At 40.3% G+C, this 20,126-nt stretch overlaps 2 protein-coding genes across 5 annotated transcripts; one reads left to right on the top strand and one right to left on the bottom strand.

Annotated features, from left to right (window-relative positions):
• Positions 1–3,411: 3,411 nt before the first annotated feature.
• Positions 3,412–9,009, bottom strand: BAG5 (BAG cochaperone 5). Of its 3 annotated transcripts, none has more exons than XM_065063366.1 (2): positions 8,789–9,009; positions 3,412–8,066 (listed from the first exon to the last, which is right to left on the bottom strand). In XM_065063366.1, exon 2 carries the CDS (start codon positions 8,036–8,038, stop codon positions 6,686–6,688), a length of 1,353 nt encoding a protein of 450 aa, XP_064919438.1. In that variant the 5' UTR covers positions 8,039–8,066; positions 8,789–9,009; the 3' UTR covers positions 3,412–6,685. The 3 variants fall into 3 exon arrangements, with proteins under 3 accessions (XP_064919438.1, XP_064919436.1, XP_021148131.2); XM_065063364.1 differs by having other exon boundaries at positions 8,784–8,939; XM_021292456.2 differs by lacking the exon at positions 8,789–9,009 and adding an exon at positions 8,372–8,733.
• On the top strand, positions 8,987–16,985 carry LOC102098238 (cytochrome c oxidase assembly factor 8). Of its 2 annotated transcripts, XM_065063377.1 has the most exons (5): positions 8,987–9,122; positions 10,221–10,418; positions 12,006–12,069; positions 14,056–14,146; positions 16,735–16,985. In XM_065063377.1, exons 1-5 carry the CDS (start codon positions 9,009–9,011, stop codon positions 16,838–16,840), a joined length of 573 nt encoding a protein of 190 aa, XP_064919449.1. In that variant the 5' UTR covers positions 8,987–9,008; the 3' UTR covers positions 16,841–16,985. The 2 variants fall into 2 exon arrangements, with proteins under 2 accessions (XP_064919449.1, XP_064919448.1); XM_065063376.1 differs by lacking the exon at positions 14,056–14,146.
• Positions 16,986–20,126: the final 3,141 nt, after the last annotated feature.

Here is a 20,126-nt window from a genome sequence, read left to right as displayed (position 1 = left end):
AAGCAGGCCAGGCATGATGACAATGCTGCGAGGAAAGTATTCATATTAAAAATACATAGTGCAGTTTTGTCCAATTGCACTGCTACAGATCTGATACTGAATTTTTTTCCAGACTTCATCTGAAACAACGCATCAAACAGCGTTCCTGTGCTGACTCCCACTTCAGGTTGGAAGTTTTAGTCTTAGACACATTTGGAACTGGAAAAACTCATTAAAATAAATGAAAAATTACTGGTAAGGATTTGTTTTGGATTCAGAAAGTAGAGATTTTCAAAGGAGCTCAGCCTGTTTGGGTGTATTTGCTCGGTAGCTAAGCAAAACAGCAGCTAAGAGGCAATTCAGCTCTGGCCTATAAATGCGTTCTAGACATCAGGTTAGGGGAGAAGAAAAGCTTCTCATGAATATGCTTATGCTGGAAATTAGAAGGTTACTCAATCCTCACAGCAATGATGCTTTGGAACAACCTTTCACCAGAGGAATGAGACAAAGGCCTTTTAAGTTGCAGCTCGATTAGCCGCAAGGAGGATCGCATGGTTGTCTGTGATAAGAAATGATAGTGTGTGTGGGTCTGTGGATGAGTTCCTTTGCAGAACGTGGCCTCACTTGTGACAGGGGAAACTTTGGGATGTTGTTTAGGAAAATCTGTTTTTTACCAGGTTCCTGAAAGTGAGCAGAGGCCATTCATTAATATCCATAGATGGCAGAGCACTTCAAACCTCCTTTTCATGTGGTATTAACATGAGGCAGCTGGAAGGTAAGAAAGAGGCATTCGATCATAGGCTACAAGTTGATTTGAGTAAAACAATGTTATGAATAATTTTCTTTAAAAAAGACTAAGACATTCAGCATAAACACACAAATGATATCTTACTCAGACTTCCTACCAGTTACTGTACTATCCCTTCCAATTACCAGTTTATTACAGGATATAACCTTCGTGTTGCACACCGTCTTCTGCAACCCACGCTGATATTCCAAGCACGTTCTAAGAGTTCTCATGACCAGACATTTCAGAGAGAACAAGGGTAATGATGGCATCCCTACAGATGAGCAGCACACCAGGGCTGAGCCCCATGAGCTAGAGTTTGGATTGAGCCCAGAAGGAGCACTTTGTTTTCCACCCTTGGTCACCCAATGTTGAACTGCTGGGTCTAGACTAGGTATAACTGCAGCAACGCAAAACAGAGCTTGGCTTTGTTTGCTTTTCTTTACGTCATAAAACAACAGCCTGACACCTTTTTTGTTTTGTTTTCATCCAGCCTTTCGTGTCTCTCTGATTCTTTGGGGTTTTGATTTGTCTTATGGACCTCTTGCTGGTCATGATCACAGATTTGGTTTTGTGTATCTGTTCCGGAGTCAATACAACTAAGAAGGTAAAAAAGATGGGACCTTATTGAGGACATGATGCTGCGTGCTTTAGATTATCTGCCTGAAATACAGGTTTCACAGGGAACTCCTGTGGCAGGGAAGTTTGTCTGGCCAAGTAATTGAGGAAAAATGGCCCAATTAAGAAACTCATTATACTTTTCCATTTCTAATAGCAAACTCTGCTACAATTTATATCCTGTAGGAAGAGTTTGCAGACTTAGGAAGTGCCTTCATTATTTTTGAACTGATGAGCAGTGCAACTCACACATTCATCTGTGTTCGGCAGTCCCAAGAACCAAGCGCTATGGTGAGAAAGGACAAGCATAGTGCAAAGCCCTCAGCAAAAGCACATCTCATCCTCAGCTACTTCAGTTAATGACCAGTTTTCAGCTGACATTGGACAAGCCTATTAATGTAACTGAGAACATTATGCACATTACTGTTTCATGTAGCAAAATAGAATGATATGCAGACCAGCCAACAGCTAGAACATGCCCCACTGTGGCTCACAAAAGCTTTAGACATAATTTTCTCAGCGTCACCTAAAACAGCCTGACAGTATTTCACGGAATATCCACCCAAGAATCCGCTTTCCTAATGAAAGCTCATAAACAACAGGGGAACAAGCACAGAGCTCACTCAAAACATCAGCTCTGAACATTTGGTTCTATTTCTGCTAGCATTTTTCTCTAGCAGGAACGTTTTCCAGGATCCTGCCATGTCAACATCTGCTGGCAGCCAGCTCAAACCCCCAGGCCTGTGATCCATGAGCTCAGCACTAAAGCCCTTCTACTCCTTCAAGTTCTCAGCTGAGAGTTCTCCAAAGAAAAGGATACGCCTATATGGAACCAAGATATGGAGTTTTTCCAGCTAAACCATTTCAGGCACCCAAACCTACCTGTCCCAGACACACAACAAAATTCTCAGCAAGGCAAATTCCTTCCTTTGATGAGTAAACAGCTGAGGAAGACAAACAGGCCAGCAGCTAGCTGAGCAACACCCAGGGCCATCACCCATACCATTTACTGGTCTTCAAAGAATATATTTCCTTCAAGTAAGCTGTATTGTTAAAAGGGAGAGAAAATAAGATACAGTGAACTTGTTAACTACAGGAACATTCAACCTTTATAAACCTTATTCTTATCCAATGTCTTCTGGGTAAGATTTTTCCAGATTGTGTATAGTACTTTGACATGATCACCTGTGCTTTTTATTGCATGAACGCTTTCTGTGTAACACAAAAGAGCAATTGAAAGCAATTGCTTTATTTTCTGCATGTGATTCATCTGTATTGCCTGCATCATATCCTATTACTAAAGCAGCAAATTCCTACTTGTCTGTAGGAGCCGATGATGCCACCTTCTCTCATTCTTTCTCCTCCAGAAATTTAACTATGCAGAAAATTCATCTAATGACAACATTTGCTCCCTAACCCAAGGCCACATGACCCACCCATTCATTTTGCAGTAGTTCCAGACCACACGAAGCTTTTCTACCTGCCAACTCGACTCACTAAACCCACAGAAAACTCCCTCCTCCATTTTTGTTAAGTTTGTTTTCTCCTGCTTCATTGGATTAAATCAGCTCACAGGAGCTGGTGAAGCAGCACAAACTGCACAAAGCCAGCGGCTTTCTGGGCAGAAATAGAGTCTCTGATTTCCATCAGCAGTGAGCTGCTAACTTGGCTCACTGCATCTTGAGAAAACATACAGAGCCATCAAAACAATCATGTGAACATGCCTCATCCACACAGTTTAAAACCAGATTAGCTTAACTCCTACTAAAGGTTCTTCAATCCCTGTTGACTTTGCACAGGAAGAAACCTCACACCTTCAGTTTTGCAAGCTCATCTGTTAAGGCAGCATCCTTCAGCCAAAAAGTGGCAAGATCTTAAAATATCCATTAGCATTTCTGCAGTGATCACCCACCTGAAGCCCAGGAGCAGGCAAAGCTATTGCTGAAGATGGATGTAATGATGCTAATGTGAGAAAATGAAAGTACAGAGAACCAAAAGGCATCAGATTTTGCAAGTAGAGGCAGGAGTAGTTTCCACACAAAGAACTTTATTGTCATAAAAACAGCAGTGAAAAAGCAAACGTTTAAAGGAGAGAAAAAATAAAGAGAGATGTATGTCTACACGTTTAATAAAAACACTTTTTCTAAGACAGATGTAATTTACATTCTGATAACTCACATTCAAAAATAAATAGAGAAAGGCAGCAGGGCATAACATTCAAATGAAAATCTAGTAAAACGTGGTAATGTATTTGTATTAATAATCTATAACATAACACAGCAATATTTAATCTTGAATTTGTATTTACAAACAACATATCCTACACAGCAACTAATCAAGATATATACACCATTAGGAGCACATACACTAATTTCTGTTAAACTGAAAAAGTAGGAACCATACTTAACAAAAATTTCCTCCAAACTGATAACACAGAAAAAAATACTTTGAATGTTAAACAACAAAAATGAACACTGAAAGAACCAAAGAAAACTAGTCTAAAATGAAAAACAATTAACATATAGGAATCACGATGTAGTGTTACCTCTCCTCCAAATATGCAATCATTTATTTTGCTCTAAGGTAGATTATACAGCACAAAGTTGTTATATTTCAGTATAGTACTAAACTGAAAGCTTTTGCAATTTGGTCCATTTACATTTTGCTGATTATTTTAGCCTGCCATACCAGAAAGAAAAGATGTGTTCCTCAATCTTTGGATATAAAAACCAGAGAAATTACATTCTTCAGCACAAAAGCAAGATTTTGAGAAATCTGTGCATTATTTTTTTGGTTAAGCATATTGAGTTTATTATTTTCATTCATGCAAAAACTATGAATTAATCCCATTCCAGATGAGGATTTTACCATAAAATTTAAATAGTCGATTTATTAGATTACAGAACAATGGAAAAAAGCTTAATCCACATAATATCTTGCTACTGAACTCAGTCAAAATTACACTAACCTTACACATTTGCCTTCTTAGAGACACAGGCATAACAATTCATTCAGAAAAGCTAAAAGACATAGAAATTTAAAATAGAACAGATCTGAAAACTATACTTACTCATTTTTATGTAAGAGGTTCAAACATTTATAAAGCTATACATAACCTCCAAAGAACACAGACACTAAATCGTTAAAGCAATCTACAAGTAAGCACTGCAGACCTGACAGTAATACTAAAGAAAAATGAATACTATCATTACGCTATCTAATTCTTATATTTCCTAAAAATGAAAGTGCAAATCAGAAGTTGCGGTTTAATCATGTAGAAAGCTTGAAATGAGTAAAATAATCCAGGTGTATAACATTATTAACATTCTGTGTTAGCCACATAATATATAAATAGAGATTGGAATTTTAACTAGGGGAATTTTTTTTTGAGGTACGGAGAGCTAAATTCACAGGGTTGTATCTCTGAAGGAGCAGAGAGAATCCTCCAACAAACACTCTGTCATTGCCAAACTGTGCCTTAGGCACTGCACTCAGTTGAAAAAACAGATCATACTTGGCAAGTAAAATCATAAAGCAATCACCAGGATGATCACAAACAAAATATATTCACACTCTGAAGGTATGCAGCTTTCCATCAACATCTCGCAGCATGTTACAGAGCAAACATATTATCTCCCTCTCATAGCAACAGGTACGAAGACCTGCCCAAAGCTCCCCATCTCCACCTCAATTAATTTGTTTTTAAGCAGAATCCATATTTCCCAAATTCGATACTCATTCTCAGGACTCTATAGAACAACTGTCACCTATCGTATTACGTTAATTTGACCTATAGTATAGTAGAATTACATACATGTAAGAAATCCATTTTGCAAAGATTACAAATGTATCAAGCTGCCAGTAAACAGTTCCTGTATCTACATATGATGGTGCAAGTTAGCGGTGTCATAAAGGCACTTGTCTCTCACAGACAGTATTGTCTTCTCTCATGACTCAAAAATAGATCTAAAAATATTTATTTTAACATCTGAAATGGTTTTTACTCCTTAAAGTGGTGCAAATCATCATCTATAGAACAATAATTCATTAACTCGATGTGAAAGAGCTAAGTGTAAATTATCTGTAATTAAATATATTTATAATTAATTCCTTTTAATGCCATGCTTCAAAAAATGCCAAAAAACATGCTATAGTAGAAATGTGATTGGCACTAGCAGCCACAAATAAAAAGGTAGGTGCATAGTATATGAAAGCTTATTTACGAAGTTACTAAAACAATTAAGTGAGCTGCAAGGAGACATTTGCCACGAGTCTTTTACAAGACATGCTTGAAGCCACACCTGACCAGTATGAAATATATAACACAATTTACATCATTAGGGACAACTTTATAGCTAGCTACCTAATTTTACAAAAATAATTCCAAAATGCTCATTCACTTCAAAGTGAATTCTGTTTCTGTTTTCACCAGATGTGAAAAGACACGTCAAAACCAGATCTAGCAGCAGAGTTTAGAAAGACACCTGAGCAGCCACTGAATAAAGTTCGGTGCAGTTTTCAGGGGTTTATGGATGGCAGTGTGAAATCCTCAAAATCCCACTTATCTGGTCAGGATATATGTACAGATTTTCCTCTCCAAATCTCAATATCTTAAAGCAATAATTTGAAAGAGGTTCCACCAACAGGAGACCTGTTTTTACAAATCAGAGGGCTCAGGTATTACAAAAAATAGACATAATTAGCTTTGCCCATGTAAACGCTAATTTGCAGTTGGCATTATAGCTCCATTAACTGAAAAATCTAAGAAAGGTGCGACTGGTGGAATAAATCAAGCACAACCCAAAAGCCAGCAGGCTTTTGCCCTTAATACTCGTTGTCATAACAGCACATTAAGAGTATATCCAGACTGCTATGAAGTTGCTGGATGGAGCCTCATGCTTGAATACTAATTTTCACATCCAGTCTTCTTTGAATAGTTTCACCAGTGCCATACCACAAGAGTCTGCATATTTGAAAAATCTGCATTCACTGAACATTGCACAAGGTTATTAAAACAAAAACAGAAAAAAAAAAAGGCCATTTGATCAAGTATTAAGCTATTCCTTCAGAGAATCACACTTCTTCGCTTATAGCAATGACCAGAATTGCTGACGGCGTACTGACAGTTGCCATGGCAAGTGGGTAACTGCGTGGGACAGCAGACATATAGCCAAGTCAACTGCTTATGCAATCTCTGTGATTTAAGCAAGCACAAAACACACCACTTTTATTATGTGCTGCCAATGATCTGCATAAAATGCCAAAGGAAAAAATGTTCTTCCGTGTTAGGCCATGGCTGTTTCAGTATTCCCATTCATCTGTTTTCATGTCCAGGTAGTAAAGAATATTCTGCGCAAGCTTCACCGCCTGCTTTCTGGCAGCCTTACACCGCTCATCTCCTTGTGGATCAACAGCATCAAGTGCTAAAAGTTGTTTCGTGAGAAGTTCTTCCAATCTCATGTAATTTTTATCTGTTCTGTTTCCATCAAATGAAATCACCTCCTGCTGAATCTGAGACAAGTTTCCAAGAACAGTCCAAACTGCTTTAAGAGACTGATGTTCAGCAGCAGTTTTCTCAGGATACATTTGCCTTTTTTCGAGTGCTTCCTTCAAATCAATATACGTTATAAGAGCTTGAACTTCTATTACTGCTCTTCTCCTGGCTTCTCTAATACAGGGGTTTTTTCCTAGACTCACCTCATCCAAGTGAGCAATTAATCCCTGCAATTCTGCTTTGGACCCCAAATACAAATCAGAAGCATTCTCTGTTTTTAAAAGTAAAGAATTAACTTCCTTCATCTTCTTGCGGATCTCTTCTATTTTTAGAATGGACTGATTTTGTGCCAAATCATAAGCGTGAGTAGAATTTGCTTCTTCTTCCAAGTCCAGGTACTTCTGCAATTTATTGATCTCTTCCACTACTTCCTTTCTGTAATTTCTTATTTCCGTGTGACCGCAGACATCTAAAGCATCCAAATCAGCAATGAGGCCTGTGAGCACACAGGACAGATGCCTGCAGGTATCATTACTGCTCACTCCCATTAGAAGCGCAATTAGAGTTCCTCTTGCTTTGTTCACATCACACATCACCGAGTTAATTTTGGAGACAGAAGGATGCGCCTCATTAGAGAGTGGCAGGGACAGCTGTTGCTTTACACAGTTTTCTATTATCTCCTGAACAGCACATACTTTTGTGAGAGTGCGGTATCTTGCTTTGCGTAAAGAAACTTTCCCTCCAGTTTTCACCTGGGTAAGCCTCAATACAATGTCCTGAATACCTTCTTCAAATTCGTCACTTATGCAGTTACCCCCTTTGTAAAAAGGTGTAATCTCACGCTCCACAAGTGACTGTGCCTCCTTGAATATAGCCTCTATTTCCAGTCTGCGTGGATGGTTTGCATTTTGTTCCAGTTCCTTCAGCAGCCTCTCTGTTTCCTGGGCAGCTCGCTTTCTGGCTTGCTGAATATCCCCTTTTCCTTCGGTGTCTACAGAATCTATTTCAAAAAGCTGTTTGGTAAGACTCCTTTCTAATTTCTTGTAATCTGGATCAGTAGACAGACCACTGAAGACAACCACTTGCTGTTCAATCTCTTTGACTTCTTTCTGTATTTCCTGCAACCGTTTTATGGAGGGGTGTTGGTTGCCCATATCCATTCTCTTCTTTCGTCCAGTTTCAGACAAACTAGCAGGGAAGTAAGAACAGGTCTCGTGATTAATGAAGTGCTACACAAGCATGTGACACGTTAACAACTTTCACAACATCCTAAAGCACTCTTAGTATTGCAGCTATTTTAAGTATCGCTAGCAATAGGAAAAATAAAATGAAAACAAAACAAAAACACCCCAAACAAACAACAAACACTTGGCTGATATTTCACAGCCATTCACCTATCGCGGCACAGCGCTTTCCCGCTCGGGCCGATGCTGTAGTTACCGCACCACCCGCTCTGAGCCTCTACCCACAACCTTCAGTCCTCCATTCCCCACCTGCTCCACAGCTGAAGGCGACGCAGAACAAACCCGGACACCCACGGCCACGGGGAAAAACAGCGGCTAAACCGGAGCGCCCCGGGCGGGCACGGCCCCGGGCGGGCACGGCCCCCGGCAGCGCTGCCGCCCCGCACAGGCCCCGCAGCCGGCGCTTCCCGCTCAGCACCGCCTGCTCCAGACAGACACCCCCGGCACCGACTTCTCATCCACCCCGGACATGGGACCCGACGAAGCGGGGAGGGGACACAACCCCGGGCGGGGGAACCGGACACAACCCCGGGCGGGGGGAGGCGCGTATGCACCTGCCGAGAGACTCGCCCCCACCCGCCTCCCCCCGCTCCCCGAGCAAACCTCCGCTGCGCCCCCGCCCGTAACGCTCTCCCCCGGTCCCCCGCCCTGACCCGGTCACCTCACCCGCCGACGGCCCCGGCCGAGGGACCCGCTGCCCGGCCCGGCGCTGCGCCTGGGGCCGAGCGGAGGCGAACCCGAGCAGCCCCGCCCCGCGGGCCGGCGGGCGGAGGCGGGAACAGCGCGGCCCCTTCCCCAGCACCGCCCCGGCCGCAGCGCTGCGCTCCGGGCGGCCTTGCGTTTGCGACACCGCCGTAAAGCGCCGGTGGCCGGCAGGAGGCGGGCGATGGCGGCGGCCCGGGCGCTGCGGGCGGGCAGCTTGTGCCGCCGCTGCTTCCTCTCGTCTTTCCCAGCGCGCGGCGGCTCCGCGGCTGGGCGCGGGGAGCGGCAGGAGAGCGCGGTAAATCCGGGCGGCGGTAGCGGGGAGAGGCAGCTCCTGCGCCCTGGAGCTGGCCTGGCGCGGGGCAGCCCCGGGGTGTCCGCCTGAGGGGAAGCGGGGAACCGCCCTGGTGCCCCCCTCGGGCGTCGCTGGGCGAGCGTGTCCCGATAAAAGCCTGCGGTTCCCGCCGCCTTTAGTCGTTCGTGTGTTTTCCGCTGTTCTCAATGTTTGTAAACACCAGGCGGGCCTTCCCGCGCCGGGCGCTGAGGGAAAACGATTTACAAACGGAGCGGGGAGTCCTGGGCTGCTGGAGCCAGTTCCTGCTAAACCCGGCCTGAAAAGTCACACTTGTGCGCGTCCACAAAAACGCACGAAGAAAACAGGGATTAGGAATGTAGGAAACAATTATTTTGCAAATATAATAAGCTCAGGCAGGATCTCTTAGCAAAGCGATTTTTTTAAATAACGATATTGCAACACCGGGTGCTCTACCTAAAGGTAGGCACACGTAATAGACCAAAAAGCCCCTGCTTATGTCCCCCCCAAAATCCTGGCTGCAGTTTCTCTCCCCTCTTCCATATTGGTTGGGTACTTCAGGGTTTACAGAATACCCCGATGCTTGCCTCAGTTTACATACAATACCCTTCACCCTAAATTAATTTGTAAATACAAGTATCAATATGTATACAGGTGTCAGTATATATTCCGGGAAGAGAGTGAGTTTTACATTAAGGATTCATAGTCTGATGTCTCTCGGTCCTTCCCCCCTGCTGGGGTCCAGGTCCTCAGTTATGTAAAAACAACAGTTCTTTGTTACATGTTCCTTACAGGGAAGCTTAGATACCTGCCAGTTCCTGCCATCGAATAGTTTAATGAAGTGGAATATCAGTGAAACAAAAATGAAAAGGTGTTGGAAAAGGTGTCTTCTCTATAGTGCACTCCTAAATTAAAAGTAAATTTTAAATGTTTTTGGTCAGGGTAAATTAACGTGCATAATTTCTGAACTTGTTATGCTTAGATGTTTTAAGGTTGTGTGGGGTTTTGGGATTTATTTCAAGTTGGGATGTTCTTCAAAACTTGCGTAAAACCATCATGATGAATTCTGTTTGTATTTTGAAGGGTGTGAATTTCAGCCCTCCCCCCCACTCCCGCAGCGACTGGATCGGCCCCCCCGACAAGCACTCCAACCTGCGCCCCGTCATCTTCTACGTGCCCCCTGAGGAGTCTCCGCTGGAGCGGCGGCTGCGGGAGGCGCGGCAGGAGGCCCAGGCCTGCAACCAGCGCTTCTGGGCACAGCAGAACCGCGCCTTCTGCCAGGTGAGCCTGCTGCCGTGCCCGCGCACCCCGAGTCAGGGGGTTTGCTCTCCGTGAGGCAACCTTCGGTTCTGCCCACCGTTACTTTCTTTTAACACTCAGGTCTTGGAAAATATTTTTTTTACGTTCATTTCTTTAAAATTATGTACAAAACTAAAGAGCCTGCATATTTTATTGCTGTTTAGATGTGTATCACAGAATCACAGAATGTTAGGCATTGGAAGGGACCTTGAAAGATCATCAAGTCCAATCCCTCTGCTGGAGCAGGAACAGCCAGATGAGGTTACACAGGAAGGCATCCAGGCAGGTTTTGAATGTCTCCAGAGAAGGAGACTCCACAACCTCCCTGGGCAGCCTGTTCCAGTGTTCTGTCACACTCACCATGAAGAATTTTCTTCTCAAATTTAAATGGAACCTTCTGTGTTCCAGTTTATACCCATTGCCCTTTGTCTTATCATTGGTTGTCACTGAGAAGAGCCTGGCTCCATCCTCCTGACACTCACCCTTTACATATTGATAAATATTAATGAGGTCACCCCTCAGTCTCCTCCAAACTAAAGAGACCCAGCTCCCTCAGCCTTTCCTCATAAGGGAGATGCTCCACTCCCTTAATCATCTCCGTTGCCCTATGCTGGACCCTCTCCAGCAGTTCCCTGCCCTTCTTGAACTGAGGGGCCCAGAACTGGACACAATATTCCAGATGCGGTCTCACCAGGGCAGAGCAGAGGGGGAGGAGAACCTCTCTTGACCTGTAATTTTATTTACTTTTTCATTTTCCCATCTCGTACTGAAAGTTTTAGCTACCCTATATATAAGACCTGTCTGTGACTAGAACAGCTGTTGAAAATGATTGTGCAGCTTTTCTTGCTCTGTAGTGAGAGAAATTAGGTGTAATCAGCAAGGGTAAATGAGGTACCTGCCCTGTTGCACTGGCAGTGCACCCCAACAAGGCTAAAATGGGGACTTTTCAGTCATGGTCTGTCATCTTTCCTGGCTGCAGCATTGGTTAGGAGACACTGAATTTTGTTGGAAGAATAATAGTGTAATTCACCATCATTTGTGATGATCTTTGATCATCATATCCTCCCAAAATTTGCAAAGATCTTGGAGAACATGAAGCTCGTTTTTTAATTCCATATAACTGCTTTTTTTAAAGTTTGATAAACTTATGTACAGATTATTCTGTTTCCATCTAAGTAATTGCAGTTTTTTAAGGCTGTATGTTTTCTGTATGCTCAAATTCTCAGTTATACAATGTATTGGATCTTCACTGTTTGCCTTCTAAACTAACATTTGGATGCTGTCAAACAATACTGAAGCTTAGCTGTAACTTTACTCTACAAATATGTTTTATATGGTTCAGTAGAACACTTGCATGAATTAATTGATGCATACAAGTAGCAGGATCTAAGTGACAAAGTTACCAGTTTAACTAGATTCAGGAAAACATTTGGTTGGCATTTCCACGTTTAATTAGCATTGCATGTTATTTCAGAGAGTGTTAAGCACTATACTGCTATGTGATGAAAAACAATGGTTAACTTCAAGGACTGAGTACATCAGAATCTAATGTAGAAAAACATGTTTTAGGAAAAAGAAGAATTTATTTATTCAAGACTGAAAGCCAAGGGTCTGGAAATAAGAGATGACACAGGTTAGTGAGATCTTTGTTTATAGCTTAGGATGCATTCTGAATTCTGTTTAACTTCGAATTTTGTTAGTTTGTGCTCTTTGTGTTCTGTCACAAGTAAATCTTGAGGGCAGGATTTAAAAGGAAGAGAGGAGCTCTTCAGAGATGTGCATGTGTGGGGTCACATCATCTGTTCTTGCCCTAACTCCTTCCCAGGAGCTGGAGGCAATGTGCTGAAATCCTAGCCAGGTAATATAATCCTTCTGTAGTCTAAAGAGGGGAAGGGGCTTCTTCCTTTCACACCTCCCATCCCAGTGAGCTGGCTGAGCTAAACATATAGAGCGTTTGCCTCAAGTGCATGTTATGGTTGGATGGATAAATTCACACTCTTGGGCTTCAAGTCCATAGTGTATACAACAAATACACTATATTTCCTTGAGGGAGAATAAGATGGCTTTGAAGGAGACAGCAGCTGCTGTCTGCCTGAGCACAGTTGCTGTCAAATATTTGCTTCTAATTCATTATATGAAACTGAAAAGAAGCTGCCTTCGTAATAATAGTGAATTGGCCATTGTTGAACATTTTGTTCATAGACTGACAATGTATTTAAGTTTAGTAAAGCATCTGATCTGACATTCTGTATATCACAGACCGTTATTTTTCTCTTCTGTTTGTATCCTGGTGGTCAGTGTGTGGTTGAGAAATAATTTTAATTAAGTTCCGTGTTGTTTAGAAAATGTTTCTTTTATATTGCCATTTTGATTTTGTTTTGGGGTCGTTTTGTTTTTGTATCCTAGAAGTAAAAGAGAAAATAGTAAACATGTACATCCCTTAGAGATAAAATTATATTGGTTGCATGTGTTGGATTAATTCTGTTCTATAATACAGCTGTGTATATATATAAATAAGAGTAATAACTATATATATGAGCAGTTGGAACAAAACTTTTTAATCTAAGTGAATCTATCATCAGTTCTGCTGATACCAGTATCAAGAAACAAATTAACTATAGGTGTAAAGTAAGCAGCCTTCAAATAGTTTTAGACTGAATTTATCACATAGTATGTTAATCCATTGTAATGTACTAGATTTGTAAATAACGGCAAATAAAACTGATCAATAATTTATAGTTCTGTGATCAGTCTCAGGAGCTTTAAAATGCATTTTGGAACACCAACAAGTTGAATATCACAGTTCCATCTCCCTCATCATATCCATGTCCCCTGGGGCATTCAAAGTTGACCCTCATTTTAGAAACACTGAAAATGCCAGAAAGTTTGTATATGAATTATCTGGTAGAGTTGAGAATATTCGCTGCTTCTCAGGCTTCTACCTCTGTGCTATAGCCACAGGTTTTCCTTTCAAGTTCTGTGGAGGGAACCCATTTCCTCTTATATTCCGCTTATGAGAGTGGAGTATTCAGAGTAATCTCTTGTACTCATTTCTTCACAAAATAATTGTTTACTACATTGTTAATAAATCTGATAGGACATATACTCTTTGGTATAAGTTACTTGAAATTAATCAACAGCAACAGAAAATAAATATATGTCTGAAAACATGAAGTCAGCCATGGGTAGTGTTCTTTCTATATTTATTGGCTTGCTTTATGGGGGTAATTTAAGTTACTAAGTGCTCTTACTGGCAATGTTGAGACTTCAGCCCTGTGAGAGATTAATTTTACTCAAAGGACAGATACTCCTACACCTGTGGACTTTTTCATCAGGGTCCATTAGTTCCCTAAATAATCTAAGACCTGATAAACATCATCACTTTCACAAATAATAAGGGCTTAAGAGTTACGCCAGCTTCAAGATTATCAGTATTTTTAACCTGCTGAGCTCCGTAGATAAGTTTCAAAAAGCTGGAAGATAAAAGTGTGTTAAATTGTTCAAGCTTACACAGGAAGCTCATAGGAGCAAGGAGTCAGACCTTGCTCTCCAGCATCTGAACCCAGTGTTTGAATCCAAAGAATTATCTTGACATTGTTATGCCAAAACTTATTTTCAGGGAAAAAAGCAACACTGAATGCAGAAGAAATGGCTGATTTTTACAAGGACTTTCTAAGTAAAAATTTTAGAAAGCATATGCAGTATAACAGGTAGGTAGAAGGTATTTATATTGACTATTATACATCAGATTCAAAAAGTAAACTTTTTTCCATAATTGGTAAAACAGAAATGATCATTTTAGAAATTGATTTTTTTTAAATGCTATTATTAGCATTAGGCATAAATTTGCATTATGATTTGAGTTCTACTGCTTATTGTTTATTGAGTGGGGAGATTAATCTCATTTCTGTGATTCAGAGATAGGAACAGGCACTCCCTTTTTTCTTTTATGGCGTGAGTCTTTTTATGCTGCTAATTGAAACTGATAAATATGTGACTAAAACAGTTGAAATATCTATACAACAGATTCTAGTTGACTGTTAAATAAGGACTAGTAAATGTTCTTCATCTCAAAGGAAAATTGTTTAATGAGAGTAATATTTAGTATTCTTGTTTTTATTATTTTGCAAGCATTTAGTAAAAATGAAAGTGATTAGCCTTGAGTTTTAAGGGTGTTTTGTGTGGCAAAGCCTTAGTAAGCTGATCACCTGAAGTCATCTTGTGTAGAACCTCAGCCACAGCTGGGTACTCCCGCATCCACCATGCATCTTCACAACATCTGCTGCATTGTGTCAGTGTAACTGCTTGTACAACAACTTAATAAGCTGGGTTGCGGATCTGAAACAACTGAAAAAAAAAAAGACTTGCAAACACACTTTACCTTTCGCACACTTGGCCTGGAAATGAGGGAGGAATGGGGAGCTGGAGGAGGATAGTGCTTAATCCGGTTACAGTAGCGCTGCCCACTGAATATGAAACCACAACTGCAGTTTCTTCTCTGTATTGGATTGAAAGATTATTTGGCTCAAAGCTATCAATTGTTATTGGGTGTAATGCTATTGGTGTAACGCTAGTGAGAATTCTACCATCACCATAACTGATCTATAACAAATGGTGGTTGAGGGTTCTTTGTATCGTGCATATGCCATAACAGACTATAAGAACAATTTTACTGTGACAAATATTTAAAAGAAATATGCACATCTTGTCTTGCCTGTGGGGGAGGGCAGGTGGGGAAAACCTCACTATAAACCTATGGAACAGCATGAAAAGATGGAAAGTAAATATTTTTAAGAGGAGGATTGTAGACATTGTTTATAACTGCTGAGTGAGAAAGCAAATAGTTTATCTTCAAACTGGTCACCAGATGTCATTGTTGCAGTGACCTCAGGATAGTGTCCTGTCTTCATTGGTAAGAGTTCAGGCTTTGTGCCTAAACATGACCTTCCTTGTTGCTGCCTTGTAAAATCAGGTGGTGTCAGCTGCATTTTTGTAATTTCAAAGTGGACCTGCGCAGCCCTGAAAGCTGTGGAGCTTTTCACAGGCATTCTGATTTTTAGGGGGCATATTTACAAAAATCTGTTTATGCCATCAGCTGTATGTACTTTTGCAGTGTTGCCAGCTGGCCTGAAAACTGTGGCAGCTGAAGTGTTGGAACTTCTAAAATTTAGTTAAAATTGAAGCAGTGAGTGTGCATAGGCACCATGAATATTTAGGTCAGGGTACTTAGACTGGAAATACAGTCTAGTTTAGGGAAAAAATTCAAGAAGGATATGGGAAATGAGACATGAAGGGTGAAAAGAAACAGTTGCAATGTTAGCATAATATTTTGATTTGACATGACATTTGAGAGGTTAGCTCAGTGCTGCTTGTCGGTGTGATTTGGGCTGCTATCCTTACTGAAAGGTTAATATGTCAGGTTTATGTTAAATCTGTACATGCAAGGTTCCCCACAGAGATTTCAAGGGAAGACCTAAATCCTGGTGTTTAATATTCACTACTAGTTTTACAATAAGTGTATTATGTTGCTTCTTGTGCAGAATTTTACAAAAAGGGGGAGGGATCCTTGTTAGAAACTAGAAAGAAATTATATTATTACTTTAGTTTGTAACAGGGGCAAGAACTTGCTTTAAGTTCTCAGAGGCTAAAAAGGGCTGATGTAGACTATCCTACCTATATATTCAATCTGTTCCAGATGTCAGGCACACTTCATAAGCCTATTTGAAGATATAAAGACTAACTTTGGCAATATTAAAGGCGTCACCTTTAAAAGGTACTGCATTAGAAAGATAATGTTTCCTGTATTAGGTTATACAATTAGTCTTTGAAGTGTGATTTTATTTTATTTTTTCCCACCCTTATAGGTGACCAGCTATGCCCTTTCCAACACACGCATCTTCATACATGCACAAACAAATCTTACCTGTAGAGAGCACTGGCAGGGAATTCTTCTAGAAAGCTTTACTTCTGAAACACGAGATATGGTTACAATTATTTTATCTTACCTGATATCACATACAGTTGGTCATAAAACTACACATCTCTATCTTTTTTACAGTTAAGCTCTCAATGGTTGTAGCCCTGTAGCCCACATTTAACCTGTTCATGGATGTGGATATTCACATGACCTTTTCATAGGTTTATTTAAGAAATTTAACAAATTTAACAAAGACTGGAAAACGCAGGTTATGACTGAACTGTCATTTGTTAGTGCCAAAGGATATTTTAATATAATCATGTTATCTTTCTCCTGTTCTTGTTCTGTGTGCTGATGATTTTCCTGGCTTTGGAATCCTAGAGATTGGTATAAACGTAACTTTACTATCACATTCCTCATGGGACAAGTAGCGCTGGTGAGAGCTCTGAGGTGGCTTCGTTGGAAAAAGAAAAATGTTGGAAATTAGTGGTCACAGCTCCATGAAGAATGCAACACTGGCTAGGCCTGCTGTAAACTCATTTGTAGTGATGTTCAGAATCTGAAGGACTCATGTAATAATTGCTTGAATCTGTTTGTTGAACTATGTAAATAAAAGTTGCCATTGGTCTTAATTTATGATCACTATGTAGATTTCCTTTTATTCCAAGAATATCTAAAATATTTCCCAGCCAAAACATAAGTGAAACAACTCTCAAAAGATGTTCCTCGTTTACATTAAATGGGATGGATCACAACTGTCACATTTTTACCAGAATGATAGCTCCTGAAGAACATGCAAATCAGTATGTTGTTCATGAACTCGGGTCAGAGAATGATGTCTCCACCAACCATATTAGTATGTAAAGACAAAAATGCCTCATTTTGCAGCAGTTGTCTGTCTGGGGTGGTAGCTGTCCACAAATAATTCAACATGCTTGAAGGAACAAGTATAATTTGTGAGTATATACACAATAAATTTAGAATAATCCTCTTTTCAGTGTGCTTATTTCTTATTTTTAATGGTGATTAAGATATTTCATATAAATGACTAGTGCAATAGGATTTTAGATATTTTTGGTTTAGTTAAAATAAACATGCCCCCCTTAGACAAGAGTTCCTGTAACCTATGATTGGTAAAGATTTTAGTTGTTGAGCAATAAAACAGATGCATTGCCAGTCACTTGATCTTGGTAGAAAAGGAAACGTACACTTGGATGTATGGAGGAGAACAACATTAGTACTAATTCATACTGCTTTCTACTGCATCAGTTCTTTCAAAAAACATGCTATTCTCACCAGTTTTTGTGAGGCACTTGAAAGAAGTTGCTTGAGGGGGATCTTTCTGGCCTCAAGGTATTTAACATCGATTGGAAAAACGGTTGGTTTACATGAAGTCTTGAAATGCCATGTATCCATAATTTTAAAAGAAGTTCCATTCCTTGGAATGTTCTCTCTGTCCATTTATACAGTGAAGTGATTTTTATATATATATATATACAGTACCTCCTAAGAGGATTCTGTTAAAAATAATGTATGTTGTCAAATGAAGTGTGTTTTCCTAAAGCTATGCTGCAGGGAAGGTTCTTTTGGAAATGTCAGCTCAGTAGCCATTGACCTCTTTGTCGTCTTTGAACATGATGTGATTTATTCACAGGCTTTTTCAGCTGGAGCAGAAGGAGGTTTGTCAGTATTGACTTTGCAAGATGAAATACATTTTAATGGTATAGTAGTGGATCACACTGTTTCTTACAATTATGACACCATCATTGGGGCTAAAACAGTCACTGAACTGTGGTTTTAGCTGTTGTGTTATTAGTAAATGAAAACAGTTGTTAATAGCATTAGCTGAGGTGATAACCAACACTTTGAGGAAAATATTATTTGTGAATGTTATTTACTGCATCAGTACTATAAAAAGTATATAATTATTTAAAAGTTACAAAATGCCATATTTCTTTAGGAAAATAAATTTTTGAAATTGTCTGCTGCGGGTATGTAAGGTCATTTTTTGGGGCTTTACAGTAAATCATATCTTGCAGCATATAAGCTTTGACCACAATGCGAACGCACCCTTTAATAAATAGTTCCATTGTAAAAAAATGAGTGAATAATATAAGAAAATATCCCTGAAGGGCAGAGACCAGAACCCCAATGGACTGGTGATTGATCGCCGTGTGTTCCGACAGCCTGTGCATCAGATCCCTGAGGTAGGGCCACATACACTTTAAGTGGGCAGAGGGCAATCAAAAGAAGCATTTTCCTCTTCTGAGCTGCCCACTTTTATTAACACAGGCATTTTTGTGTCTGCTTGCTGAACCAGATCAGGGAATTGATTCACTACCAGAACTAATCCAAAGACAAAAAAAAGTGTTATATGTCAGTTGAATTAATATGTCTCATCATGCAGATACAATAAGCGTTCCACTGTTGGCGTGGGGGAGATGTAGGAATTCAGATGGGGGGTTTGGATTGCGCTTCAGCCCAGTCACAGTTCATACAGTTTTCTGAATGTGCAATTTTAGTGTTGATCACACAGAAACAGTTAATCAGCATACGACGGTTCATGCCAGGATTCAGCCCTTAGCTGCTTGTAAGTGAAGTTTTTGTCTTTACGGCGTTGTCTTCATGAAGATTCTGTGTGGAGTTCTGTGTCCTTCCATCTACCCCCTGTTGAAGGAATGGGGTATTTATCTGTTGGGTGAGTGTTGAGCTCTTATTTAGAATATCTAATAAAGCCACTGTGAAAAGATGTTATTAAAAATAATCCTTCTGAAATTTTGAGTCTCATTACCAAAACCACATACATTTGCTGAGATAATTACATTTTCTGAAATGGTCAAAAGCCGTATCGTTTTCACCAGTGTCACATTACTTTTGATTTTTTTCTTAACTCAGAGAGGTTTTAATGCCAGCTGCTCTCAGATATTATTGATCATAAATCCTCTGCACATCAAAGGAAGAATAAGGAGCTGCCACAGACAACTAAAAATAAATGTTTTATGTATACAAAGGCCTGCTGCAGCAACTGAAGCTAGTGCAATAGATCAAAGAGTGATTTTTCTGTGCACGTTTTCTGAGGATAGGGAAAATACAGGGGAGTGTGCCAATCATTTAGGTACTTAGCTAATCCTGTCAGAAGGAACAGCAGTATTTCGTATTTAGTGGTGTCAGCATGTGCCTTTTTAATCTGTCTCATGCATTCAATCAGTACGTAATAAAGCAACAATAGTTTGGTAATAGTCAAATAATTTGGCATAGTTTGTACTGATTTGGGGTGCTTGTGTTCTGGTAATCTGTGGGGGTTTGCTCTTCGCTGAATTTCTCTACTGGAGCATTAATTTTGATAGAATATGAGAGGAGTAGGAGGAAGTGTCAAATGGGGATTGAGAAGCTGACCAACTAAAGGCTGGGTGAAGTGATTGTAGCACCTTTATATATGATTAATAGAGAACTGTACATCTTAAAAATAAATGCATTTCTAAATTCCATTAGGAGTTTTAGAAGCAATGGTAGCAACTACTGAGAAGATACGTTTAACTGAAAATTCTTGGTGATAAAGTAACTATTTAGACCAAAACTCAGATTTGTTATTTAGAATCTGACCCTTCCTGGCCTCATTTTAAGGGGACTGTTCTGTTTGCGGTTTTCAGCTTCCAGTATCACTAACCAAGATTGGTGTCCTACAGGGCAATCCGATTTAGCCAAACAAGAACTTCATTTACATCCTGTGCAGAGCCCGTGGGCCAGTCTTTTGCATAAAGACCGGGAAATTG

Source organism: Columba livia, chromosome 5 (assembly GCF_036013475.1).
Source record: "Columba livia isolate bColLiv1 breed racing homer chromosome 5, bColLiv1.pat.W.v2, whole genome shotgun sequence".
NCBI lineage: Eukaryota > Metazoa > Chordata > Aves > Columbiformes > Columbidae > Columba > Columba livia.
Note: the sequence above shows the minus strand (reverse complement) of the source record. Positions and strands in the feature narration are given on the sequence as shown.